The sequence below is a fragment of the Canis aureus genome, chromosome 29 (assembly GCF_053574225.1).
Source record: "Canis aureus isolate CA01 chromosome 29, VMU_Caureus_v.1.0, whole genome shotgun sequence".
Classification (NCBI taxonomy): domain Eukaryota; kingdom Metazoa; phylum Chordata; class Mammalia; order Carnivora; family Canidae; genus Canis; species Canis aureus.
The window spans coordinates 32031769-32059696 of record NC_135639.1 but is presented as its reverse complement, the minus strand read 5'-3'; the positions used below and the strand labels follow the sequence as shown (position 1 = coordinate 32059696).

The window sequence follows — 27928 nt, the reverse complement described above, 5'->3', positions numbered from 1 at the left end:
GGAATGATACCAGTGACTCACTTATCAGAGTGTCCAGCACATCAGAAGCCATCAGTGGAGACTAGCTGTCCACACTGCTTTGAGGGAGATGAGTTCTAGGGAAGGCCCTTTGCTGCTAATGTGTTAAGCTAATTGAGCTGGTGCTCCCAGGATTTCCAGCTGCTGCTAAAAGTTGATGACCTATCCCCAAACATCTGCTTTTTCACAAGGAACTAAAGTGCTATTCTTCGTTAAGCATTTGTGATTGTATCTTTTCATAGAGAGTTTGGAAGGACTTGCTCCCAATTTACAACCTCAAATACTCCCAGAAAATATCTACATTATTTTTACTTCACTGGATTTTAATGTTGTCTTGTTTAAAAAACAATACCTGGAGGGGCACCTGGGTGGCACAGTCAGTTAAATGGGTGACTCTTGGTTTCAGCTCAGGGTTGTCATCTTAGGGTTGTGGGATTGAGCCCTGCAATGGGCTCTGCACTCAGTGCAGAGTCTACTTGAGATTCTCTCTCTCTCTTCTTCTGCCCCTCCCACTTGTACTTTTTCTCTCTGGAATAAAGAAATCTTTAAAAACACACATACACACACAAAAGAAAAAAAACAAAACAAACAAACAAACAAATAAATAAATAAATAAATAAACAAACCCCACAATAGCTGGAGATGGATGGTGGTGATAGTTGCACAAAGTGTGAATGTACTTAATGCCACTGAACTGTACACTTAACTGTACACTTAAAATGGTAAATTAATGTTTGGTGTATTTTACCACAATTAAACAAATAGCAATATAACTGTGGTTTGTATTGAATGTCTAGTAATTCCAATTAGAGAAAAAAGAAAAGCAGAAAATGGTCTTTAATTGTTTACAGGCCTTGCCAGCATTGCTGTAGCTAATGGAGACCTGATTTGTTTATAGAGTACTAGAGTTAAATTTGAAAGTATTAGCTTTGTTTATTCAAACAGACTCATGGATGGACTGATGATGTTGCTAAAAGTAGAGTTAAAGCTACAGGGACTTTTTAAAAAGATTCTGAAGAACCAATATGTCTGAAGCAACCAATAGAAGTTAATTATCTTACTGACTTATGGAGTTTTTTTTGGGTGATGGTGGAACTCAATATCAATGGCACTACTTTATATTAGACAATGAATATTAAGTTCTCTCAGGACTGGAAGGAGTTCAGGAACCATACAATTCTACCTGCCCCACCCCCCCATTCATTCATTTGATTCAACAATTGTCTGTTGAATTCCTTCTTTGTGTCTAACCTATGGTAGGATATACTGTGGTGGATGCTGGATATACCATGGTAAGCAAAACAGACCTGCCCTAATAAGGCAGCTCACATCCTTATGGGGAAGGTTATTCAAATAGCTACATAGACATGTAGTTATGCATCATGGTAAGTGCTTGTCTTTAGAGCAAAAATATGGGTACTCTGAGCCATGGATGAGGAGGGTAGAATCAAATCTGAGAAAGTCAGAGAAGGCTGGGGTCTCAGGTGAAGGGCATTCTGGGAAAAGGCCTTGGAACAGAAGCTACATGGCTTATAGGGAACTGAGAGCTGACCGGTGTCAGGGTGGGTGTTTTCTGAATGAGAAGACTTAAAGGGTTGAATATCCCACTTCTGCAGAGCCAGGAATAGAAGCAGATCATCTGACACTCAAGTTTTCTAGTTCTTTCTACATCTAGGGAGATTTACTCAGACACCCAGACCTATAACATTTGTGCAGATAGAATTCCATCCTAAGGAGGGTTTTGGCCCACCTCCCCTTGACCTCCAGCCTCTGTGAACTCTGGGTCTGTTGCCGCCCGCATCTCCAGGTCTACACCAAAGGCTCTACACTGGTGTCTTCATGAACCAAGCAAAGTCATTTTTACTGTTCCTTTTTCTGGAACACTGCCTTTGTTTACTCAACATAGCTTATGAAGATCAGTTATGATTGCTAATATCATGTGCATGACCAGAAACTAGCTTAAGATAAAGTTGTATGCACAGTTAAGATTGCAGCCATATAAAAATTTATGTATTTAGGAAAGACTGGAAAGAGATAAAGCAAAGTAACAGTGATGTCTAGTTGGTAGGATCTTAAATGTCTTTTTCCCTGTTTCCTCTTCATTTTCTAGATGCCATTTAGTAGTAAACCTTTAGTACTCTTAAAACAGAAAGTAATATTGAAATAATGTTAGGGGAATGTCCTATCTCTTTGTCACCACACAAATCTTTGATTTTTCTTTAATATGAAGAATGTACTCACAGGACTCTTAGAAGTACTTTAAATATGAACTATAGAGAAACACTGGATAGGAGTGATAGCATGGTGCAAGGCACAGCATTTGTCAAAACATTTCTGTTGGGTAGAGATTTTTATTTTAAACATAATTCTCTTATCACAGAGTCTGGGGAATGCTGGCTCAAACAAAGTTAGGTGAATTCTCCACTGCCAAAATCTCTGAAGCATTCACTACCTAGTTGGTTTGTGAGGCCAGGAGACAGAGAGAACACTCAGCCTTCCCCAAACTTCTGGGAAGATTTATTTGCCTAGATCCTTACAAGCTTAGTGCTTTGTGGAACATGCATCGAAAAATGCTGATGTGGTGAAAAAGAACAAAAGATGGTGACTACATAGGCTCTAGATGGGTCTTCAAAGCCCTTCACTATCTGTACTTGTTAGGTAAGTCCTTGAGCTGGACTGGACACGGGTTCTCAGCTATCAAATAAGAAGATTACATGCAATGGACTTCTAGCTCTAAGATGGCCAACTATGAAAATGAGTAAATACACTGACAGTTTTGTAATAATGAAAGGCAAACTTCCAAAAACTCAAACAGAATTTTCACACCATCAAGCTTTTATCTGTCTCTCAAGCTGCAAACCATTTCCAAAGACAAAAAATATTTGGCAAATTCAGCAGGTTAGCAGTCCAGTCTGCTGTATACACAAGGTAGAATGTCCTCAATTCCCATGTTACAGTATACACTGCCTCCCCCTCAAACACTTGATAAACCAAATGTAGTGAAAATTTTAATTTCTCAACCACCTTACTGTGTAAGGCCTTCTAGAAACACAATGATAGAGGCAAGGCTGATTCCTTTTCTCTGCTGAAAGAATGACTGTCATGTCAACAAAGACAGAATAGAATGTCCTGATTCCAGATAAGGGCTGCTTGCTGCTGCCGCCTCAGTTTTTATCATATGCTGCTGTGGTTGGAACACTTTCTGGCAGGAAGAATTCATAGACCCTTCTAGGGAACAGCAGAATTTTCTGCTGTCTAACCCCTGAGCACCTCTCTCCACATTGGGAGGCTGCTCACAGTTCCAAAGGCCCCAGACCCCAGGCATTCTTCAATGGGTCTGCGATAGTCACTACCTAAGTCAGTTCTTGGTTTCCTCTCACTGCAAGCCTGCTTGTAGAGGAGTCTATCCAGCTTGCTTTCTTGCCACGAATACAGGCCTTTGTCTTTTTAAGGGCATAATGAATGCTCATTGCCATAGGGAGTCCTGCTGTGTGTAACTAAGCTGAGAGCACTGGAGGTTATGGAGCTTCAAGGACCTGCCCACTGCTGCATCACTGGTGCTCCCTGCTAATCTGGAAAAACAGAATAAAGCTTGACACCTCAGCAGACTCAGATTTTAGCTGTTCCCAGTGATCTAGGGAGGTCTCTTGAATTCTCATTCTTGTCCTCATTCCTCCCTGGAAGTCTTAGGTTCTTACCAGGTGATAAGACAGTATGGGAGGACATATATAAAACAACTGCGGAGTTAAGCACTATCAAGAGGCAGACTGCACTTCAAGGTCCACAGCAGCAAAGTGTGGTCAGTGCGGTTGGCTCACATTTTAGAAGTGCCTCCTTTTTCTCTTCCTTCTGCTTCCCCATTTACTTTCCTCCATGTTTCTCTCTGGTATAGGGATGATAAATAAAAGTACAGACCAGTACCATCAGGCTGTCCTTACAAGCCCATGGCAGACATTGTTATTTAACCTTGGCATTTTTCCTGATTAAACTTAGGGATGTAACCAAAGATGAACATAAAATGATCAAAAAGGGCACTTGGCAGTCTACTCCCAGGTAAATACCCAAAAGAAATGAGAGCTTGTATCCACAAAATGACATGTGCAAGATTGTTCCTGGCAGATATATTCCCAATAGTCCCAAACTGGAAAAAACTCAACTGTCTAACAACAGTAGAATGGATAGAAATGCAGTGCATGCAATGAAATAGGAAATATTCTACAGCAATGAAAAGGGATGAACTATAGCTACACACAGACTGGATGCATCTAAAAGACAATGTAGAGCAAAAGAAGCTAGACATAAAGGAGGCACATGGTGCAAGTCCCTTTATTGCAGCTCAAAGATAGGCAGAAGTCACCTGTGGTACTAGAAATCAAGACAATGGTTACCCTCAGGAGAAACTGACTGAGGGGGCACTGGGAAGCCTTCTGAGGAGTAGAAAACGTTTTCAATCTTGATCTTGGTGGTGTGGTATATATGGATATGCACATATGCAAAAATGCACTGGGATGCACACCTAAAATGTGTACACTTTGGTGTAGTTACCCCTCAGTGAAAGTCTTTAAGAACTGTTGTTCTGAGGGGGTAGTGGAAGGGGAGGTGAGCGGGGGGATGGGGTGACTGGGTGACGGGCACTGAGGGGGCACTTGACTGGATGAGCACTGGGCATTATACTATATGTTGGCAAATCAAAACTCAATTAAAAAAATATACAAAAACAAAAACAAAAACAGAGAGAACTGTTGCTCTGCCCTTGCTCCTGTTTCTCTGTATATGGAGCATAAGGTCTTGGATCTGACTCTGATCCAAATCCAGGCTCTGTCACCTATAAGCTGTGTATCTGGAGTAAATTACTTAACCTCTTTGAACTTTAGTTTCTCACTTATATAGCAGGGACAAACAGAGTACCTACCCTATAGCACTATTCTGAGGGGTAAGTCAGATAACGCTCATGAAAGAGCTTTGTGCAACACCTGCCCATTACATTTAATGTTCTCAAGAAACGTGATGTGGGGACTTTGCTCTTTCCCCTTTCCCCCCTGACCACCTGGTGCTTTCTCATGCTGTCTTTCCCCCTCTTTCTTCACACCTTCTTTTTTCCTTTATCCTTACTTTCATCTACCCTCAGTTACAAGAGCCCAAAACACAAAAATACATATCTTTTAAAATTTATTGAATACAATGTATAGTTATATTCATAATGAAAAAGCGAGCATCCTTAGTATTTTCCATGTCTCCCTTCCAAAGTCCAGGCCACATACCAGACCAATTAAATCACATATCTGGGAGTAGAACACAGAGATCACTAGCTTTTGAGGCTCTCCAGGTGATTTGGACATGATTCCAGTGCGCACACAAGCTTGGGAACTGCTGGACTGATGGCTTTCTAGTCCCTCCATGATATCTCAGCTGCCTTAGCATATGGTTCTGGTTCTTGGCTACCCATTAGAATCACCTGGGAAGCTTCTAATCAGTCTGAGGCTCAGGCCCCACCATGGGTAAGGCTTGGATATTTCTAATGTGCAACCAGCACTAAAAGCCACTATTCTAGGGGAATTGGTGTCATGGTAGTTCTTGTGATCAGGGCGGCAGCAGGCAACCCCTTTCTGCTCCTCATGTTCCTCTTGAATTAAAATACTTATGTTTCCTTTCTGTTGCAAGCTGAGTATGGAGAAGTATCATGTAATCCTGATGAATTCTTGATTTATTTTACCCTCAGTATGGGATTGTGCTGGATGCAGGCTCTTCTCACACAAGTTTGTACATCTATAAGTGGCCAGCAGAAAAGGAGAATGACACTGGGGTGGTGAATCAGATAGAAGAGTGCAAGCTGAAAGGTAAGATGAAGGAAAAGGGGAGGGAGACAGTGGGGTGGGAGAGCATACATGACAGCATGTATGGCAAGTGAGCGGAACACAAGAGATAAAGTACAGGAGATAAAGGAAGTTTGGTGAAGAGCATAGTGGAGCAGCTGCTGTTGTTATTTTATTGTCATTATACAAATTATATTGAAATCAGTCCTGAATAATGGAGCCCTTGAAGAAGAAACAAACCTAGAAATTGTTGAATAATAGGAAACTTCTGTATGCCATGCACCAAGTACTGAAAATGCATGATTTCTTCTTCATGGTCTCCCTTGGAGATATGTATTACTATTCCCTTTTTTTTTTTTTAAATGAGGGCACTGATGTAAAGAGAGGTTATGCCATTTGTTAAGGTTGCTTGATCTAGGAAGTGATGGAACTGGGGTTCAAATGGAGATCTGTCCAACCTTGAACTCATGACTTCTCTAGTGGTTCTCAAATTTGAATCTGCAGCAGAGCCACCTGGATGGTTTGTTAAAACACAGATGCTGGACCCCACCCCCCAGAGTTTCTGATACAGTAGGTCTGGGACAGGCCCTAGAATTTGCATTGCTGACAAGTTGCCAGGTGATATTGATGCTGTTGGTCCAAAGAATTGTTGCTCTTAGTCTTTGTGTCCTCTAAGCTACAGCTTGGAAGAAATTTTCAAAAGCCTTTGGCTTTCTTTCTTTCCTTTTTTTTTTTTTTTTAAAGATTTTATTTATTTATTCATGAGAGACACAGAGAAAGGCAGAGACATAGGCAGAGGAAGAAGCAGGCTCCCTGTGGGAAGCCTGACATGGGACTCAATCCCAGGACCCCAGGATCATGCCCTGAGCCAAAGGCAGACCCTCAACCACTGAGCCAACCAGGTGCCCCAGCCTTTAGCTTTCATATCGGTAGGGAAGGCCAAATCATAGATTCCTAGGGCTGGGAAAAGGACCTCGTGGATCATTTAAATCCAGAGGAAGCAAAACCATGGAAGACTAGTGACTTACAAGTAGCAACAGAACCAGATCAAGAGTTAGGTCTCCTTACTGCACTCAAGGCTCCCTGCATTGCTGAAACACATTACACATTGATATTTTTTTTCCTAGTTTTTTCTAAGGTCACAGAACAGGTTAGAGTCAGTTCAGTTCCTTCCACTCCCTCTACTCAACACTCCAGCATGCACCAACTGTTACCGCACTGCACCATCCTCTCTCTGACCTTTATCTTATCTCTCTTGGCCTTTTGAGGCAGGGACCCACTATTTATTTTTAGCCAGGTAATCTAACTTACTTTGATGGCCTGTGGGGTCCCCCAATTTTCAAAGTTTGTCAAGAAAGCAGTAGAGAGGAGGTGTTTCCAAGAGAGCAAGTCATTTTATGCAATAGCCAAATATCCTCAGATATTGGTGCCATCCAATCTGAGACAGTATGCTGAGCATTTCTTAAAGCCTAAATCCCTCATTTCATTGGCTTTTTAAAAAGATTTTATTTATTTATTCATGACAGACACAGAGAGAGGGAGGCAGAGACATAGGCAGAGGGAGAAGCAGGCTCCCTGTGGGGAGCCCGATGAGAGACTCGATCCCAGGATCCTGGGATCACTACCTGAGCCGAAGGCAGACACTTAACCACTGAGCCACCCAGATGCCCCCTTCATTTTATTGCCTTCTATTTAATTCGCTGCCTTCCATTTTTTAAAAAAGTGTTGGTATTTTTTAAATTTAGCAGCTATCATTTTTCTGAGACTTATCCCAGGTATGTCTGGCCTAGTAATTACAGGATTTTTTTCCCCTCTCAAAAGAGAGAGTTCTCTGATCAAATATTTAGATAAAAGGTGAGTGGAAAGCCACCAGTTCTTCAAGCCCAGAATTTTTAATCAAAACAAGTAGCTGATAACTTAGAGCTTATCTTTTCATTACTGTTAAACAAACAGGCTTTTTAAAAGCCTGTGAAAGATATGGATAACATACCTGGACAATTATCTTTAACGCACATCTTCACTAGAGTGTAGATGTTTATTTTAAAGTGAGTTGAAATTGTTAAGCATAACTTCAAAAAGCTTAAGGAATCTTGGCTCTAATCTTCTTCTTAGCAACAGTTAGTTTTGCTCTGAAACTAGGAAAACAGTGTCACTGGGGAAATGATTTTCAGAGTGGAAAAACTGCTAAGCAGTCACGGATTCTACACCTGTTTATTCTAAGAAAGGAAGAAACTCCGCTTCAGAAATTTTAGGGGACTGGCCATGATCACACAATTAGTTAGCAGCAGTTCCTGTCTTTTTTAGTACAAGCCCGTGTGCCTGGTGATTATTTCAATTTTTGTTCTAAGTGTCTTATTTCTCGTTTTATGTCTTCTAGGAATTATTGTTGTTAGTTACAATTTTGTACAAGAAACGTCAAAGAGCAGATGTAGAGGGTAGCTATCTATAAGATCCCCATTAAGTTTTTTAAATTAAAATTTTTATTTTAAACGTGAGAGAACCTGTTAGGGAGGTTATGCAATTGAATGTGAAAATTGCGCCATCCAGCGGCAAAGTTATTGAACAGTGGACAGACCCAGCCTAAGGTCTGAAACTAGATCCTACCTAAGTCAGGTTCAGAGAGTTACCCTCTTAAGTACAGCAGCCTAATATACATCACATCAAGAAACTGTCTTCTTTGATTTTCTCAGAAAACAACAGTATTTTGCTCTAATGTTGTCAAGGTGTGTCCTGTACTTTTAAAAAAGATTGTCATCTGCTTCTGCATCTTTTCTTAGGTCCTGGAATCTCAAGATATGCTCACAAATTAAGTGAAATAGACATTTATCTGACTGAATGCATGATAAGAGCCAGTCAGGTGATTCCAAAGTCCCAACATGAAGAGACCCCTGTTTACCTGGGAGCTACGGCAGGCATGCGGTTGCTCAGGTATAGCAGCATGTGAAGACGAGTGTCTGGGGGTTAGGCTGGGTAGTGCAAGAGCCTCTGAAGTTAAGGGACAGCACCACACTTCCCTAATACTCCAAATTCTAAACCTCCTAAATGTCAACATTTCAGAAAGAAAATCTCAGTAAGTGCGTAAAACTCTGAAACTCTTAGTGTGTGTAATGGTGGGAGTTTACATATGTAAAAAAAAAAAAAAAAGAAAAGAAAAGAAAGAAAGAAAGAAAAAAAAAAAGAAAAAAGTCCTCTTGCACATCTCCCCGCAGAGAATTTAAGGGGGGTAGAGGCCCAAAGAGAAATGTTGAGTCTATGTACTCCGGGATTTGAGGCTACCAATGTAGCCATCCATTATCTGGGAAGAGAAAGACCAGAGGAGACCCACAGATGTTCCAAGACACAGATAATCACAATTAGCACATCTTCATTGGTCACCACTTAGTACCTGTGTGCATTATTTGTTCATTCATTCATTCATTCATTCAGCTTGTATTTGCTGCTTACTCTGTTCTAGGACATGAACTCAAGGAGATCAGAGTTTTGATACAGGTTATCAGTTCTTTAACAGAAGAGTGCTCAGAGCTGCTATGGGAGGATACTTGGCCCTGTCCAGAATGGGAAGAGGGAACACATGAGCTGAGTCATAAAGGATGATTGGAGGGCAGGGGAAAAGCATGTTAGAGGCAGAGAAGATGTCATGCATTCCATTACCTATGTTTCTTCAGCACCTCTTATATGGCAGACACTGTTCTGAGTGCTGGGGATAGAGAAGTGAGGAGGACAAAGTCCCTGTCTTCCAGAAGCTTGTGTTCTAATATTTGTGCAAAGGCAGGGATGAGTGAGAGACCAGGGTATATTCAGAAGACTATAAATAGTTCTGCATAGACAGAACATAGGATGCATATAGTAAAATAATAAGAATAAGAATAAAGCAGCTTATATTGTTGTGTCCTTACTATGTTGTTAGCACTGTCCTTTAATTTAGTCATCATAATTCTTATGAAGAGGCATTATTAACTATTCTTAACCAGATACAGAAGCTGTGGCTTACAAATGTTGAGTAAGTCGCTCAAAGATCACATGCTTGGTATGTGGTAGAGCCAGGATTCTGAGTGGAATTCCGAAGAGACAGGGTCTGGCTCGCAGACTGCCTTCTGGACCACAGTGGGAATTTGGTGTTCATCTGAGAGATTATGGGAAGCCATTACAGGATGGTACACAAATGGTGACACTGGGAGACAAGTGGATTGGGGGGGTGGGGAAAGAAAACTGGGGATAAGGCAGCCAGGGGTAGGGTGTGAAGCTATTCAGATGAGTAGTGAGAGGATTCAGTACTGGTTGGAAGATGGCATTCTCTGACCTAGAGGCTCTCAGTGTTGTGTAGCCTAGATCTTGGAAGCAGTTGCACCCCATTGTCATTATGACAAACCCGGAACATTCCTCTAGGTCTCAACATCTCAGACAGACCCAAGAACTGAGGTACAATATGAGGAAGACATTTTCCCAGTCTGACCCCAGCGGAGGTTGGGTATCTGTCCCAGGACATTTGCCACCTGATGTCTACTACAGCTATAATTAAAAACTTCAAGCAGAGCATGACTCTGGAACCAGCTGGAAGCCATCCAGTGATGGCTAATGTAGCATTCATCATCTCTAGGTGTGGTGATTAAATAATATCCATCCACAACCACTACAAAAATGAAAATTACTTTGATAATATTTTGGAGTCAGGGAGCAAAAACAAAAATGGTATTTTAGGAAGAACAGCCTATGTAGGGACTGGAAGGATTTGGATTTGGAGAGGGTGGCCAAAGGCTAGTTCGGCCTCACCCAAAAGCAGAGCTCCTCAGACAGCCATGTGGGGGCATCTCCATCTCTGTTTATTCCAGTGAGTTATGATTTGCTTTCTAGGAGAACTGCTGGAAGCTGTGACTGAAATGAATACTTGTAATCATTCAAACAAAACTGGTAAACTCAACTCTTCCTTTGTGCAGGATAGAAGATGCACAGCTGGCAGACAAGGTCTTAGCTGCAGTGACAAAAAGCCTCAGCAACTACCACTTTGACTTCCAGGGTGCCAGAATCATCACTGGCCAAGAAGAAGGTGCCTATGGCTGGATTACTATCAACTATCTGCTGGGCAAATTCATTCAGGTGATTATCTTGTAGCACCCAGGGAGGCGACTCCCTGGGGGTCAGTGCCATTGCTGTCTCAGGCAGTTTTGGATCTGTAGCTAGAACGAATGCTGCATGAATGGACAAATTAACTTATGCCCGCCAGAGGGTCACCAGAGGTATTCTGGTGAATTTTATTACAAGGATTTTTCCTATTGGAGAATAAGGAAATCATATCTTTACCATAGAGAGACATAGAGGAAATTAAAAATATATCACTAAAAATAATAGCTAATATTTGCCTAGTGCTATGTGTCTTGTGCTGTGCTAAGCACTTTTCATATACTGTCTGATTTCATCTTCAGAACAACTACATGAGGAATTTTCTCATTTACAAGTCTCAAATTGATACCTAAAGAAGGGAATTATTCTGCTCAGGATCACATGGCTAAGGAACAAATGAGTGGAGATTTGTACTTGCATCTCTTCTGCCCAGACTCCTTGTTCATAAACACTGGCTATGCCACTTCTATGTTGCTGCAGCCTGAGCTCTATCGTCAAAGCCCCTCTTTTCTCACTGTTGGTGTGATGCAGACTCAGGAGTGTCCAGTGAGCTTAGTGTCACTTTATGCCCCCTTTCCTTCACCTTCAGGAAGTCCCCAAGTCTAAGATAGAGTGTGAAACAGGGGTCTAGAGACTGCTGCCACTGGTGACTGTACTCTCTTTCAGAAATTGAATTGGCTCTACCTGAGGCCAGATGAAAACGGTGCTCAGGAAACCTTCGGGGCTTTAGACCTTGGGGGAGCCTCTACACAAATCACTTTTGTACCCCAAAACAAGAATATTGAGTCTCCAAGAAATGCTCTGCACTTTCGCCTCTATGGCAGGGACTACAGCGTGTACACGCACAGCTTCTTGTGCTATGGGAAGGATCAAGCACTCAGGCAGAAACTGGCCAAGGACATTCAGGCAAGTATAACTGAATCCAGACCCACCCTCCCCACATCTGGGCCACCAGCCCCCACATCCTGTTGTTCTCTTTCTACTTCAGTAATTGGTCTGAACTTGGTTACTGTACTTTCCAAAGCTTTTCAAGCAGGATATCTAACTCCATGTAGTCAACCCCTGTCAATCGTCCCATCCAGACATCACCTCCTGTTTGTTTACTGCACTGTCTCCAAGGACACAACTCAAATCCTGTCTTGCAAATAATTTCTCACCCCTGTGGGCTTGACAGTGAAAATTTTATGCTAGAGTATTGTTTGGAGAGGTGTGTAATTTATAAGCTTTTTAGCACTTTTTAGTCTCCATTTCCTACAAACTGCACAAAACAGCATTTTTAGAAAGAACCTGTAGGGGAGAAGGAAAACACTGAGGGAAAACAGAGTTTATCCATCAACACTTCGTGTCTTGTCTCCAGATGCTTTCTGTCTTCTGAAGACAAGAAAAGTTGTTGTTTTTTTTTTAAAGAAAAGTTAAACATACTCAAAATCATGTGAGTATCAGGCACACCCTGACAAACACACACGAGCAAGGATGTCACATCCAGCTGTTCCCTTTCTCCACTGAAAGGACAACCAGTTCTCTGCTCTCTGCCAAAGCTCTTGCTCTGGTTCTTGGAAGCACTGTTAATAGGTGGCTCCCATTGGAGTAGGCGATATTGAGAGACACCTACTGAACCCCAAGGCTCCACTAAGCCTTTTATCTACAGCAGCCCCCTTTTCTTGTACATATTGGGTTGTGGGTTAAAAATCATTTTGATACTCCTGGCTTAAATGATCTAAGGCACTTTCAACTCCTAGAGCTTCTTATTTTTTGCTTGGAGGTGGGGACAGGATACAGGCAGACTCTTCCTTGAGAACTACCCCAGGCTCAGACTTTGAGGGCCTTGAGAGTTTTCCTTATGAATCTGCTTCTGACCTATGTATTTCATTTGTGCTAAGTGCCAGGGAACATTCCAAACTAACGGCATTTCTGCCAGCTTGAACTCCATTAGCTTTCTATGAATAGCGAAAGTTCATTTACATCTGATACCATTTCTGTTGCCTATTATATAAATATGACTATTCCCAAGGAAAAGGCATGTCTAGGGCATACTGATGCCAGAGCTATGATATTATAAAATTCCTACAAATTAATGGAGTCAGAGTGGTGCTTTTTGTACCCAATGCATTTGCACATGATTTTTTCAAATGATTTTTCCATTCAGGGTACAGATGGAATCCTCAGGGACCCATGCTTTCACCCTGGATATGAGACAGTAATGAATGTAAGTGACCTCTACAGTAGCCCCTGCACCAGGAGATTTGCAATGATTCATCCATTCAGTCAGTTTCAAATCCAGGGCACTGGAAACTATCGGCAATGCCAGCGAAGCATCCTTGAACTCTTCAACACCAGTTACTGCCCTTACTCCCAGTGTTCCTTCAATGGGATTTTCTTGCCACCACCTCATGGGGATTTTGGGGTAAGTTTGTAAAATAATAAGGTATATTGGGTAGATGATTTGAGTTACAAGTTATAGAGTATATGCCTACAAAGGGTTTAAATAATCAGATTTATTTTTCTCTCATATAATAAGCCTTGAGATAGATAATCCAGGGTTAATTCTTTGGTTTAGCAATGTCAGGACTTGGGATCAGCTTTTCCATTATCTCGTTGGCCTTTTTTGTGGTGCTAACATGGAAGCTACTGCTTCACTGATTTTTTCATGAAAAAAAAAAAAAAGAAGGAAGTTTCTCTTGTATACATTTCTGTCCAATTTGCAGAAGTGCCAACAAATGTCTTTTCAGATGCCATTGGCCAGAATTTAGTTAAATACACACTTCTAAACCAATCTGTGATAAAGGGGAATGGACTACCACGTTTGGTTTAAACTAATAATTGTTCATCCCTTTCCTACACATATTGCTTTCTTCTACATGGGTAAAACCAGGAATCTCTAGGCCAGAAGAAGGGGCTGGCTGTCAGGGAGGCACACCCATTGGGATCCGCCATTGTTGGCTTCTTAATGTCAGCAGGAGGCAGGAGGAGAGGCAAATGTCTTGGTTAAAGGCTTTCCTCTATAAACTGAAGTAGAAACTCAAGAAATCTCAAGGAAATGAAGATAGCATCATTTGCATTACATTTTGAACAGCTGGGGGACTATTTGAATCCCAGCTCTGATTCCTTCTTAATTACTCTAGAATAAGGTAAAATATTTGAGCAGAGGTAAAAGAGGTGCCCCTTAATCTGCTCATAATTCAAATTTCATATTTTGGTCCTACAGACAAAGCATTATTATAATTGTAGTTCAGTAGTATGCTGCAAAATTAGCTACCATCAATGAAGAGCCAGTTATTGACTATATACTGTATATGCATTATCTCATTAATTACTTAAGATATCATGCATAGAAGCAAGGACTTTTGTCTGCCTTCACAGAAAACAGAGCAGCATGTGAGAAGGGAGGTGTTTAACTCTCCTATGGAACCCCAGCAGGAGAGTTTCTCCCAAGGCTTCCTGGCTCAGCCCAATGTCACAGAAAGAGCTCCCTGCATAGAGAACAGGCCCTGTAGGAAACATACCAGCTTTAAATTCTGGTTTTGCCACATGCAAATTATATGAGCTCTTCATTCCCATGATCGCTGGGAAAACAACAATGGGCAGTGGATCCAGGCTTACCTTAACTACGGCACAGACCACAGTTCCTCCTCCCCTCAAGGTTTCTGAGGGAAATAACATGCCAGGACAATGCCTGGCAGAGTAATACCTGGTGATAAGTTAGCTCCAAACCTAAATTCAGAACAAACTAGAACCTCTCCTGGATGCCCTATAGCTGAGCTGGCATTGGCAGCCCATATTGGACTTTTTTAGGCCAATGCCCTTGCCTTGGATCTAAGTGCTAGAAGATAAAAGAGGGGGCCACAGAAGGGAGGGAGGTGGCTAGGGCTGCTGGGGACAGCCAAGGGCACTTTTCATTCCAGTCACGGTACAAAGTACATCTGAAGAAAAGAAATAGGCCATTGTGTTTTGACTTTTTAATTTTTCTGAAAGCTTCACCTCCTGAGAAACGGTCCAATTCTTGTCTTCAAGCTTGAGCAAACCCTTTCTACTTGAAGATGGTGGTAGTGAAATTTCTTGCCTTTGAATGTGATTCCTCCAACCTAGGTAGGGAGCTGTGGAGTTGGAAGGGGTGGAGGAGACTGTGCTCCCCTTTTTGTTTGGTCTCTTAGTCCCTCACTGAAATTGTTCTCCTCACAGCCTTCTGAACCTCAATTTGGCAATCTTCTTAGATTAGCTAGCTCATTGCTTTCCTCCGAATAGGACCTTTCTCATCTGAATATAGCCCTTAGAGTTAGCACTGTATCTGTACCTATTCCTGCATTGGCAGTTTCTGTTACAGAATTTTTTTTTTTCACCATTGTAACTTCTCCCTAAAGCCTACAGATTTTTTTTTTTTTTTGGTCTGTTTCCTCATTTATAAAATGAGGACAGAAATGCCTATCTCCTTGCTAGTTGTAAGTGATAAGCCAGACAAGTGGTAATGGACTGGTAAATGTCTCACAACCAGCTCTCTGGGGATGTAGGGGCTGGCTTGTGGCATTTGCCAGTTTACATGGTATAAGTACTCATACCATGGTTTAGCTTAATCAACATAACATCAGCTGGCTCACAAAACTCTTGAAATTTTAATAGTTAGTTCTTGTGAATGGGTAAGAGTCACCTCTAGCATATCACTGACAGTAGCAAAAAACTAATATACTCTAGCACCAGGTGGGCCCTTAGTAAGGTTAATTCTTTCTCCTAACAGTCCTTTTTCTAGGCTATTATACCTGAAGAAGTTACCACTGCCCAGTCCTGCATCTGAAAGCATAACTATTTGCAACACAAAAATCCAGCTGTGTTCCAATTATTTCCAGGACCAATTAGCCTGGGTATTCTCAAGCCTCAGAGAATTTGCAGGGAAGGAATGTTTACCACAGTTGCATTCAGCACTGGTGATTTAATTCTTACTCTGTATATAGAGTATTAAAAGCTGTCAATGTTTTTCTCACTTTAGTTACATTGGTTGCTAGACAGAATCCAATTTGTAGGCAAATTAGAAACACACAAAAGGAAGAGGGAACATCTGTGGGGGAATTATGAGGTAATTTAGGAAATTTTTAAAAGATCACATTGTATCATTTATATAAACAAGAAATAATATAAAACAAATTCAAGAGGGAATTGGAATTAAAGAACGAACATTAAAAACTTGTTTGTTTCCATATGTATACATGTACTTTGTGTGTGTGTGTGCTTCCTAGTAGCCAAGGGGAAAAAGAAGACATAATCAGATACATAGTTTTCATTATGCCCAGCATACCAGGTTCCAGGGCAAAGCAGAGCTATCCCAAAACTGATTCCCAGGGATATTTTATAAAGAAGATTTTATTAGACAATGTCTTTGACCATACTTCTTAAAATCTTAATTCTCATAGAAACTATAACTTAGAGGCATAATATTAAGAATCCAACTCAGTCATAGGAATTCTGTGATGGACTGAGGCAGTATAGGCCTTTGAAAGATACTCAACTTGATAGAAGAAAAGAATTAAGAGTGGCTGAAAAAGGGGAGACATATTTTTTGAGTCCTCTTCCATAAATATTAATTATCTAAGCTGGAAACTGGAAGATGAGGAGAGCTGACCTTTTGAGGCTCTCTGTTCTCTAAAGATGACCTATCATGTTACTATTCTCAGTTGTTGCTTAAATATGGGCCCACAGGTAATAAACAACCAATCACATAAAAGTTTATAAAATAAGGTTAATCCCTAATCTGTAGATTAAGAAGATGATCACAGATTTTGATCTAAGCAATATGGGCATCCCCCCAATACCTAAAGGCAAGGTCAGAAATTCCTGGAGTTGAGTCAGCATTTCCCTCAAGAATCACCTTTGGGTCCATTCTGGCAACAGAACATCTACTTGATGTATTGAGTCTCCCAAGTCATACCCCAAGAACAGAATTAGGATGATTTTTTTTTCTTCAAGACTTTCAGAGAATCATCTACCACAGCCATAGGAAGAAACTTGCTGATGTGTCCTTGAACCATCTGGTTTTGATCAGGGTATCTTCATGAGGTATTAAAAGAAGGTTGAGTTTTGTCATTCAGTATAATTTTGGGGATTAAAAATAGAAGCATTCTGAATAGGATTGAGGTTTCTTTTTCATTATATAATATAAATAAATCAAGGAAAAATGTTCATTTTAAGCCTCATCATCCAACACTTGATTTTTCTGGGTTCAATTCTTTTTTTTTTTTTTCTGGGTTCAATTCTAATGTGTGTTCATGTAAGCAATATTCCACCCTAGAAGAGACCTTTCCAAGGGGTTTAAGAGGCCAGATTAGATTTTAAACTCAATTGGGTGGGTTTCTGAAGAGCATATACAGACAGGAAAACTGTCAGTTAGGCCTTGACACATGGAAAACTTTCACAAAATATTGATAAATGAAAAAATAAATACGAATAAGAGTATGAATCTGGAGTAGGGGAAGAGAAATGGATGACCTTATTCTGGAGCACAACTGTCTAAGAAAGAACAATGAAGAGACACATTCCCAGCCCACATAGAAAGCAGGATTTTCCCTTGATTCTAATTCTATAACTTGATCTCCACTGTGGCTACAGAGAATTAGACATATCTATAGTCTATTTCTATATGGAATATGAAAGTAACATTATTATCTGAGAAAATTTTGAAAATCTATAATGAAGAGAGTTTTAAGACATTACTTCATATTTGATTCAGGTGTTTGTAATAGTTAGAAGGGCATATTTTGTATTTTATTTTCTATTCCTTATATAATGGCAGTATTCCACAGTTGTATATCGCTTATTTGATTCTTTTTTGAGAAAAGAATCTATATCATAACCTTCACAGTCAAGGCAACAGCCTGAAGCAAAACATCAAGGTTGTCTAGACCAGCTATTCTTGTCTGTGTGTGTGTGTGTGTGTGTGTGTGTGTGGTAAAATATACATAATAGAAAGTTTACCATTTTAATTACTTCTAATAGTACAGCTTTGTGGCACTATGTACATTTACATTCTACATCCATCACCACCATCTACCTCCAAGACTTTTTTTTGTCTTCCCAAATAGAAACCCCACCCATTAAACAAAACACTAGTTCCCCACTCCTCTTTTCCCTCATCCCCTGGCAATCACCATTCTACTTTCCATTGCTATGAATTTGACTATTCCAGGTACCTCATATAAGTGGAATATCATGTATTTGTCTCTTTGTTATTGGTTTATTTCACTTAGCATTGCCAGTTATTCTTAATTCTTCAAGGGACCACAAGACTCTTTGGAGAATGTGTTGAAAGCTAAAGATCTTCTAAACAGAAAAATAGACACGTAAAGGTATACTGAAATTTTTGCATACAATTTAAAAAACGTGATTCATTGAGCTATACCTGTGAGCCCCATGTTAAGAGCCCTTAATCTAGAACAAAATGTATGTAGAAAGTAGAGATTAAAGTAGAATCATGAGCCCAACCAAGCAGGGCAGTGGCTAGGATTGAATGCCACACAAATGTTAGAGGTCAGTCTCTTTAGAAGTATGGAAACAAATGCAGTCACATGTGCCTGAGACATGACCCTGAAAATGATGCTATGTCTGCTTCTAAGATGCTTCCTGCCAGGGTAGAGCAAACCTAGTATCTAGTAATAGAAGCAGGCAGGCCATGCTAGAGAAGCAAGTTAGCATGAGTAATCAGGTTAGATGAGAGGGTAGGTGAACATGTCAAGTAATCAGTTTGGGGCAGAACTTGCAACTAGACTGTAATACTTGTCCCTTCTGTGACTATGAATGCTTCATTTAATCTTTATTCCAAAGTGCTAGCTAGCAATATGTTTTTGATTGGATCTTTGGAAAGTGACGTGACAAATTCCCTTTCTTCTGTTATGGACAAATTTGGCTGTGGTTTATTTTCTGGTTTGTTTCCTGGAAACATGATAAAGATGGGAGTGTCGGTTGTATTATTAGGCAACAGTTCTTCTGAAAAAAAAAAAAAAAAAAAAAAAGACCCCTGAACTAAACTGCTTCTGGATTGGAAGAAACTAATGAACTATGCCTACTCTGTGAGCTTCTCTAATTTGAATAAAGGCTCTCTCTATATATATGGAGTATGTAACAAAAGGCTTTATTTTTATAGCAGTTATTTACTCATCTTTCATACCATCAGTTACTTGTTTGAGTTGTGTTGTCTTCTACTGGAAGGCAGGGATTTTCATCTGTTTCTGTCACTGCTTGGAACATAGTTGTTATTCAGTTAATAGTTGAATGAATGAATGAATGAATGATATGCAGCCAAAAGTCAAGGAAGAGGTGGAATGAAAAAAATGGCTATTGATATTTTTTTAGATTTATTTATTTATTCATGAGAAACACACAGAGAGAGGCAGAGACATAGGCAGAGGGAGAAGCAGGCTCACTGCAGAGAGCCTGATGTGGGCCTCAATCCCAGGACCCTAGGATCACGCTCTGAGCCGAAGGCAGATGCTCAACCACTCGGCCATCCAGGCATTGCATGGCTATTGACTTTGCCAATTAGATTACTAGTGATTTTAATGAGTATAGTTTCAGAAGCCATGTCAAAGTAAACAGCTCCCTGGGAGATAGTCCAAAGTTGGGGAAGTAGAGTGGGTAATTGATATCACAAAAACAAGAAAAAATTTGAGAAAGAATAGATGCTGCACTGAAACCAGCTCAGTTAAGTTGAACAGGAATGCATGTATTGCATTTTGTGTGGGTTAAAAGAGCCCACAAAAATTTGTCTGGCAAGAATGGGTATTGTCTTTATAGGTTAACGTGCCTGTCTTCCTGACTATATCCTGAGGCCCTGGAAGACAGGGATGGTGTACGTATCATCTTTTCATTTTTAGGCCTGCTAAAGTTCCTGGAATACTGTATGTTCTCGGTAAAAGAACTTCAGTATTTGGAACACTCTAGTGTGGTGACCAGAGTGCAGAGAAGCTTGGAGGGGGCAAGGAAGAAGCGGGTTCAGAGACCTGAAAGTAGTTGTTGGGTTTCCAGGTGGACATGAAGGAGACTTGCATCTGGTATTTTAGAAGCTTTTCCCCCAAGCTTAAAGATCATCTTTTTGATCATTAGATGCCTTTGTTTGAGGTTTATGAGCTACAAACTCAGATTTCTATAGTACAGAAAAATGGTGGTAATTTTAGGAAGATTGAAGATATGGTTCAGGGGTTTAGAAAGAAATGATTCCAGGTTTTGTAGGAAATGAATAACACTGTTTGAGGGGCATATAAAGGATCATTTGTGGGACTCATAGAAAATAGAACATTTTTTAAGCTTTAGGGGGAAATTACCCCCTATAGTTATAAAGTGATCCAATCTTTTTTTTTTCATTTTTTAAATTTTTTTATTTTTTATTTTTTATTGGTGTTCAATTTACTAACATACAGAATAACCCCCAGTGCCCGTCACCCATTCACTCCCACCCCCTGCCCTCCTCCCCTTCTACCACCCCTAGTTCGTTTCCCAGAGTTAGCAGTCTTTACGTTCTGTCTCCCTTTCTGATATTTCCCACACATTTCTTCTCCCTTCCCTTATATTCCCTTTCACTATTATTTATATTCCCCAAAAGAATGAGAACATATAATGTTTGTCCTTCTCCGACTCACTTACTTCACTCAGCATAATACCCTCCAGTTCCATCCACGTTGAAGCAAATGGTGGGTATTTGTCATTTCTAATAGCTGAGTAATATTCCATTGTATACATAAACCACATCTTCTTTATCCACTCATCTTTCGATGGATGATCCAATCTTTTTGAAAGAAGATCTCACTGAGGGGACACGTGAGTGGTGGCTCAGTTGGTTAAGCGTCTGACTCCTGGTTTCAGTTCAGCAGGGAGTCTACTTGAGGATTCTCTCCTTCTGTTCTTCACGCGCCCCACCACTCCTGGTGTCTCTCTCTCTAAAATAAATCAACCTTTAAAAAAAGAAGATCTCATGAGATATGTATAGATATTTTTAAAATTTAGGTCTAACACACTTCAGTAAAGTGTGTACATTTTAAGTCCACAGCTTGATAGCTTTTAAGGAATACACCTGTGAGTCCATCATCTGGATGAAGGTACAGAACATTCCCAACATCCTAAAAAGTTCCCTTATCCACTCTCCCAGTTGATAAACCTCCTCCAAAGATAACCACTACTCTGACTTCTATCATGATAGATTAGTGTTGCCAATTTTTGGGTTCACAGTGTGTATTCTTTTTTGTCTGACTTCTTTCACTAAGTATTGTCTGAGATTTATCTGTGTTGTTGCATGTAACAGAAGTTCTTTCTTTTATTGCAACAATGTAGTATTCCTTTGCATGAATACATTAAAATTTATCTATCTGTTCTATAGCTAATGGACATTTCAGTTGTTTCCAGTTTGGGAATATTATATACTGCTTTATGAACACTTCTATTCATGTCTTTGAGTACATATTTCTACTCGCAAAATATGTTTACCTCCTGACCAAACATTTTACCCCAAGGAAATTGTCTCAAGGCAAAAGTACAAAGATGCAAGTACCTTGTAGCATTATTTATAATAGTGAATTATTATTAAGCCTAAATACTCATGAATAGGATAATAAGTAAATTATGATATATCCATACTTAATAACTTTTATAGTCATTTAACTGGTTAAGGTAAAATCTACAAGGAAACTTGTAGTATTATTACCAAGTGAAACAAAGCTGGATTATAAGACGATGTGTTTAGTATGATCATATTTAGGTAAAAATATATACATGTATTTTAATATTTTACATATATTTGCTGCAAGGATTAAGCAGTAAATTATTAAAAGTGGTTTTCTCTAGGGAATGGTTTGAAGAAGGGGAAACTTACTTTAACTTGTAATAATTAAATTCTATACAATAAACATGTTACCTTTGAGTAAGCCAGAATTTAAAAAAAAAAAAAAAAAAAATATATATATATATATATATATATATATATATATATTCTGAAGGAAAAGAAGAGGGCAACTTTTATATGTTGAAAAATAAATAAGAGCAGAATTCTGAGATGCTAAAGGGAAACTTCTATAGGTCAGAGGAAAATTTTCAAGAGTCCATGGCATGCAGAGCTTTGGGGGTAGGTAGTGGCATAGGCCAGGAGTTCCTGCTGACAAGCTCTGTATCCCACAGAAGGCTCAATATTTTGCTATATCTGCCTACAAAAATTTTCTGTTTGTTAATGTTTTTAAAAATAATTTTAACAGGGTGCCTGGATGGCTCAGAGGTTGAGCGTCTGCCTTTGGCTCAGGGCGTGATCCTGGGTCCCAGGATCGAGTCCCACATCAGGCTCCTTGCATGGAGCCTGCTTCTCCCTCTGCCTGTGTCTCTGCCTCTCCCTCTGTGTCTCTCATGAATAAATAAAATCTTTAAAAAAATAATTTTTATTTCTTTAAAAAGCACATGTCACACTTAGAAAAAGCAAGAGAATTTCTAGGTACTTAACCCATATGCCCTTTGCTGGTAGAATGAGAAATATCAGAGAGTAATATCAGAGTAATATCAGAAAGTCTTTTGAAATGTAACAATTTAAAGAAAGATTTATTATAAAAATTAAGATACGCTCATTATTTAAAAAGTCAAACTATACAGAAAGTTTAAAGATCCAACTATATGTTCCACAAGAAACTCACTTTAGATTTAAGAAACTCAATTAGCCAACATATAGTCTAACACCCAGTGCTCATCTCATCTTGTGCCCTCCTTAATGCCTGCCATCCAGTTATCCCATCCCCCCACCCATCTCCCCTTCTGCAATCCTTTGTTTCCCAGAGTTAAGAGTCTCTCGTGGTTTGTCTTCCTCTCTAATTTTTCCCCAGTTTCTCCCCTTCCTTTATGGTCCCTTTCACTATTTCTTATATTCCACATATGAGTAAAACCATATGATAGTTGTCTTTTTTCCAACTGACTTATTTCACGCAGCATAATATCCTCCAGTTCCATCCACATCAATGTATCAATGTAAATGGTAGATATTCATCCTTTCTGATGGCTGAGTAATATTCCACTGACTCACAGAAGCCAAAAGTGAAGTGATGGAAAAAGCTATTTCATGCAAGTACCAACCACAAGAAAACAAGGCTGGTCATATTTATATCAGACAAAGGATACTTTAAGTCATAAATTGTCACCAGAGACCAAGAAAGACATTATATAATGATAAAGGGTTAATTTACCAGGAAGATACATTAATTATGTATATACTTATCCAAAATCAGAGCATCTGAGTCTGTGAAGCAAACACTGACAGAACTGATGGGAGGAAGAAACAGCAATGCCATGGTGGTAGGAGACTTGATGAGTGCCTCACTGTCAACAGTGGATAGAATAATTGCAGATTCGAACCACGCTATTGACCAAATAGACCTACCAGACAAATATAAACATTCCACCCAAGAGCAGCAGAATATACACTCTTCTCAAGTGCACATAGAATATTCTCCAAGACAGATCACATCTTAGGTCACAAAACAAGTCTCAACAATTTAAGAAGACTGAAATTATAGCAGATATCTCTTCTAACACAGTAGAATAAAAGCAGAAATCAATAACAGAAGGAAACTGGAAAATTCACAAGTATGTGGAAATGAAAGAACACCCTTTGGAACAACCAAAATCCTCAACAGAAGACCAGCAAACTGAATTCAACAGCCCACTAGAAGGATAATATACCATGACTAAGTGAGATTTATCCCTGGGAAGCAATGATGGCTCCACATACAAAAATCAATTCATGTAATACACCAAACTAACAGAATGAAGGATGAAAACCACATGATTATCCTAATCAATGCAGAAAAAGCATTTGACAAAATTGAACACTCATTTATAACAAGTTTCAACAAGGTAGAAATAGAAACTGCATCAACACAATAAAAGCCATATGTAAAAACACAAAGCTAACATTAACTCAGCAGTAAGAACTGTTTTTCCTCTGCGATCAAGAACCAGGCAGGGATGCCCACCCTCACCAGTTCTATTCAGCATAGTACTGGAAGAACTCACCAAGCAATTAGGCAAGAAGAAATAAAAGGCATTTACATCAGAAAGAAAGAAGTAAAATTGTCTCTGTTTACAGATGACAAGTTCATACATAAAGAAAACCCTAAAGTCCACATACATAGCAAAAGAACCCTGTTAGGCCCGTCAATACAGACAACAAACTGGTGGTTGCCAGAGAGGAGGGAGAGTGGGGGAATGGGTAAAATGGGGAATGGGAATGGGAGATACAGGCTTTAGTTATGAAATGAGTAAGCCACAGGGACAAAAGTTACAGTAAGTGTAGGGAATATAACTAATGGTATTGTAATAGTGTTGTATGGTGACGGATGGTAGCTATACTTATGGCAGGTATAGCATAATGTACAGATGCGTTGAATCACTATGTTGTACACCTGAAACTAAAGTAAAATTGTGTGTCAACTATACTTCAATTAAAAAATAAAGAAAAATAAGAAACCCATTAGAACTAATCAATGAATTTAGTAAAGTTGCAGAGTACAAAATCAACATCCAAAAATCAGTTGTATTTCTATAGATTAACAATGAGCTACCTGAAAAGGAAACTTGGGAGGGGGGCCTGGGTGGCTCAGTTGTTGAGTGTCTGCCTTTGTGATCCCAGGACCCCTGGGATCAAGTCCCACATCAGGCTCCCTACAGGGAGCCTGCTTTTCCCTCTGCCTCTCTCTCCGTCTCTCACGAATAAATAATTTTTTAAAAAGAAAAGGAAACTTGGAAAACAATCCTATTTACAATAACATCAAAAGGAATAAAATACTCAGCAATAATCTTAACTAAGGTGGAGAAAGACTTGTACACTGAAAACTACGAAACACTGGTGTAAGAAATTTAAAGACACATATGCAAAGACATCCCATGTGTTCAGTGAATAGAATGGTGGCTAAAGAGGGAAGGGATGGGGAGTTGCTAAATAACTAAAGTTATTGTTGTACACTCATTAAAGTATAAAGTTTCAGTTATTTAAGATAATTAAGTTCTAGAGCTGTACAACACTGTCCTTATAGTTAACAATACTGTACTGTACATTTAAAAATTTGTTAAGAGGGTAGGTCTCATGTTAAATGTTCTTACACAACAAAAATTAAAAACTTAAAAGTAAACCCTAAAAAGTCCTCCTCTTCCTCCTGTCCCACAATAAGTTCACTAGAGGAATATACTCTGAATAATTTTAATTAATAGGGGGGAACATTTCCAAGTATTAGCTATGCATATCATAGCTATCCGGGCTCTGGATTTATCCAGTTTCTCAGTCAACAGAGATCCAGCCAGTGTCTCTTACATTCTAGGCAGTGCTCTAGGAACCAGAGAGAGCAGTTTCTGCCACTTACACATTTATACAGCTCTTCCATGTGCCAAGTGCTATGCTAGTGCAGTAGATTCAGCCGAGAACAAGGCAATGTGATCTTTGCCATCATGGAGCTGGCGTTCTAGAGGGCAGACAGATAAAAGACCAGAAACACAAACAAAAGCAAATTAGACCGTGGCAACCACAGGGAAGAAAGAAGCAGAGTCCGGTGAAAGGGAATAACACAGTGTCCTAACCGGGTGGATGATCAGAAAAACCTCTCTGAGTCAAAGTGAAGGGAATTGCAACAGAGGGAATAGCAAGTGTGCAACCCCAGGGGAGGAAAAGCTTGGCGGTGACGAAAGGCCTGGGGTGGGGTGTGTGCAGGTGGGCAGGGATAGGAGGTGGTATTGATATGGTGGGAAGGGTTGGAACATGTCTGCCTTTGAGAGGCCCGGTAGAGTTTGGACTTTAACTAGGAGTCACTGAAGGCTTTATGTAGAGGAGTAATCTGATCAAATTGCTTTCTAAGTGGCCACTGGAATTGGTAGGTTAGTGGAGAAGGGGTACAAAAGTTCCACTGCAAGGTGAGAAGGAGTAGAAAATGAAGACATGGAGCTCAGTATTGTAGAAAACTCTTCCAAGCACTTATTCTGTGAATTTTAATTGAATATTTTCCTTTTTACTCTTTTGTACTCTTTTTTTGTATTTCTCATGTGATCATAATGATTTTAAAAAACATTTCAGTTGTGCTTAGTTCAAAATAGACTTCAACAAATTATTGTTAGATAAAGGTTGACCATTTAAAAGAAGCAGTACATGTACATAATAGAAATAGGCCAAAAAAGCAGAAATTAAAAGGGAAAAAACACAATTGCCATCCAGAGATAACTTTTAAAGATTTTTATTTATTTATTCATGAGAGACACAGAGACACTGGCAGAGGGAGAAGCAGGCTCCCTGTGGGGAGCCAGACGTGGGTCTCGATCCCAGGATCCCTAGGGGTCACGACCTGGCTCAACCACTGAGCCACCCAGGTGTCCCTAGAGATAACTTTTAATATCTTTGTATAGAAATTCCCAGTTTTTATTTATTAAAAGCTCATCTGTAATACACAGTTTTTAAAAGATAGGGTTTTTTAACCTCTTCTTCTCTCTTTTCTTCTCCCTCATTTTCCTTTCTTCCTGACTCTTCCATTAAAATCATAGAGACACTTAGTTACCAGGTGGCTCAGAAATGCATGTCAGCAGTAAAGGAACAGACACAATTCCTTCCTCTTCCAGGAAGGAAACAACTTTTGGGTCTGGAATATTATTTGGTTCATTCATTTACCCAACAGAGATTTCCAGGCACCTTCAGGAGTGTGGCCTTCTGAAGGGTGAGTCAGTATCCCTCCGTGGCGGACGCAGTGCAAAACCACATCTTCTCTTACAGGCATTTTCGGCTTACTACTATGTGATGGATTTTCTGAACCTTACATTAGAGGAAACCACCTCTCAGGAAAAGGTGATTGACACGATGGAAAAGTTCTGCTCTCAGCCTTGGGAGGAGGTAAGTGATGAGACACAGCAGCTGTTTCGTATTGCCCTGCGCCCTTGGGGGCACAAAGGCTGTGATTCTGCTCTTCAAGTCCTGCTAACTGGACGGAGACCAGCCAACATGTTAAAGAAGCCCAGAGGGCGCGCTAGGTTAGCAGTGAGTGCATCAGCATTTCTTGATAACTGAGCAGACCATGGCTTAAGCAAAAACGGTCTTACTTTTCTCACCTGATACCGAGTCTGGCAGTCGGGAGCTGCTGGCCTGGGGTCAGCAGCCGCTCTGTCTCAGCCATCATTTCTCCAGTTGTGGTGTTCTGCCTATTTTCTTCATGGACACAAGATGTGGCTTCAGAGATTACTTATGTTCAAGGTCAGAAGAAGGGTAGAGCCAGATCCATCTGTTCCATTCTACAAGAAAGTATAAAACCTACCCCAGAAGCTCCTTAGCAATCTTTCTCTTACCTCTCATTAGCAGGAACAGGCTGGGAAAGCAGGTGCAGGATTTTAAGACTGGCGTAGAGCTTTAGATCCAGTCTGAGCTACTCTCTGGGGCTGGGTACACTGTTGCACATCCCTGTCTCCAACCCCCAAGTCCGAGTTTTATTAGCAAGGAAGACCGGCGATTGACAAAATCTGCTAAAAATTAAACACCCCTGTGGCAAGTCCCAGGTATATCCTACTTATCACAAATTTGAGGCACAAATTTTTTCTTGTCCGAGGCACTGAGTAATTCAAGATCTAGTACTGCCTGATGAAAGTTTCCAGGGAGGAGAGAGGTATGGACTCTATTCTTATCAAAAAAGATCAGCTAGGGATAGTTTGAAATAGCAGTGGCTTTAAGGTGACAGGGTTGCACATGTGAATGGTACTTTCATTCTGAGGGAGTGTAATGAACTAGAAATGGATGTTTGTCTCCTTGGCACTGACAGAGAGGAAGGAAGGTTGTGCAAGAGCATGAGGCGTGAGGCGTGGACTTCTCCCTCCGTATTTTGTCTGAGAACAGGAAAGAAAGGGATTCAGGGCTTCCCGAAAGAGACCCTTGAAATGCCTCAACACTTGACAGTTTACTACACTCCAGGGAGCCTTTGTGCAGCTCATAGTGATCTGTGGAGGAAGGTGAGCATCTT

The 27928-nt window shown here is 40.1% G+C and overlaps 2 protein-coding genes across 4 annotated transcripts in view; one reads left to right on the top strand and one right to left on the bottom strand.

Moving 5' to 3' along the window:
* ENTPD1 (ectonucleoside triphosphate diphosphohydrolase 1) overlaps positions 1 to 27928 on the top strand; it is a 99031-nt gene that overhangs the window by 64958 nt on the left and 6145 nt on the right. Inside the window, 6 exon segments of the mRNA XM_077878257.1 lie at positions 5738 to 5855; positions 8609 to 8759; positions 10766 to 10925; positions 11616 to 11859; positions 13103 to 13353; positions 26698 to 26814. Of these exon segments, the coding sequence (XP_077734383.1) occupies positions 5738 to 5855; positions 8609 to 8759; positions 10766 to 10925; positions 11616 to 11859; positions 13103 to 13353; positions 26698 to 26814 (1041 nt within the window).
* LOC144301353 (RNA/RNP complex-1-interacting phosphatase-like) overlaps positions 20397 to 27928 on the bottom strand; it is a 74193-nt gene continuing 66661 nt past the window's right edge. For 2 of the 3 annotated variants that reach the window (XM_077878250.1, XM_077878253.1), the window contains one exon: positions 20398 to 20875. In XM_077878250.1, coding sequence (XP_077734376.1) covers positions 20871 to 20875 — 5 coding nt within the window. In that variant the 3' untranslated portion in view covers positions 20398 to 20870. Of the gene's footprint in view, positions 20876 to 25306; positions 25406 to 27928 lie in introns of all 3 variants that reach the window. The other variant, XM_077878248.1, reaches the window with a different exon arrangement.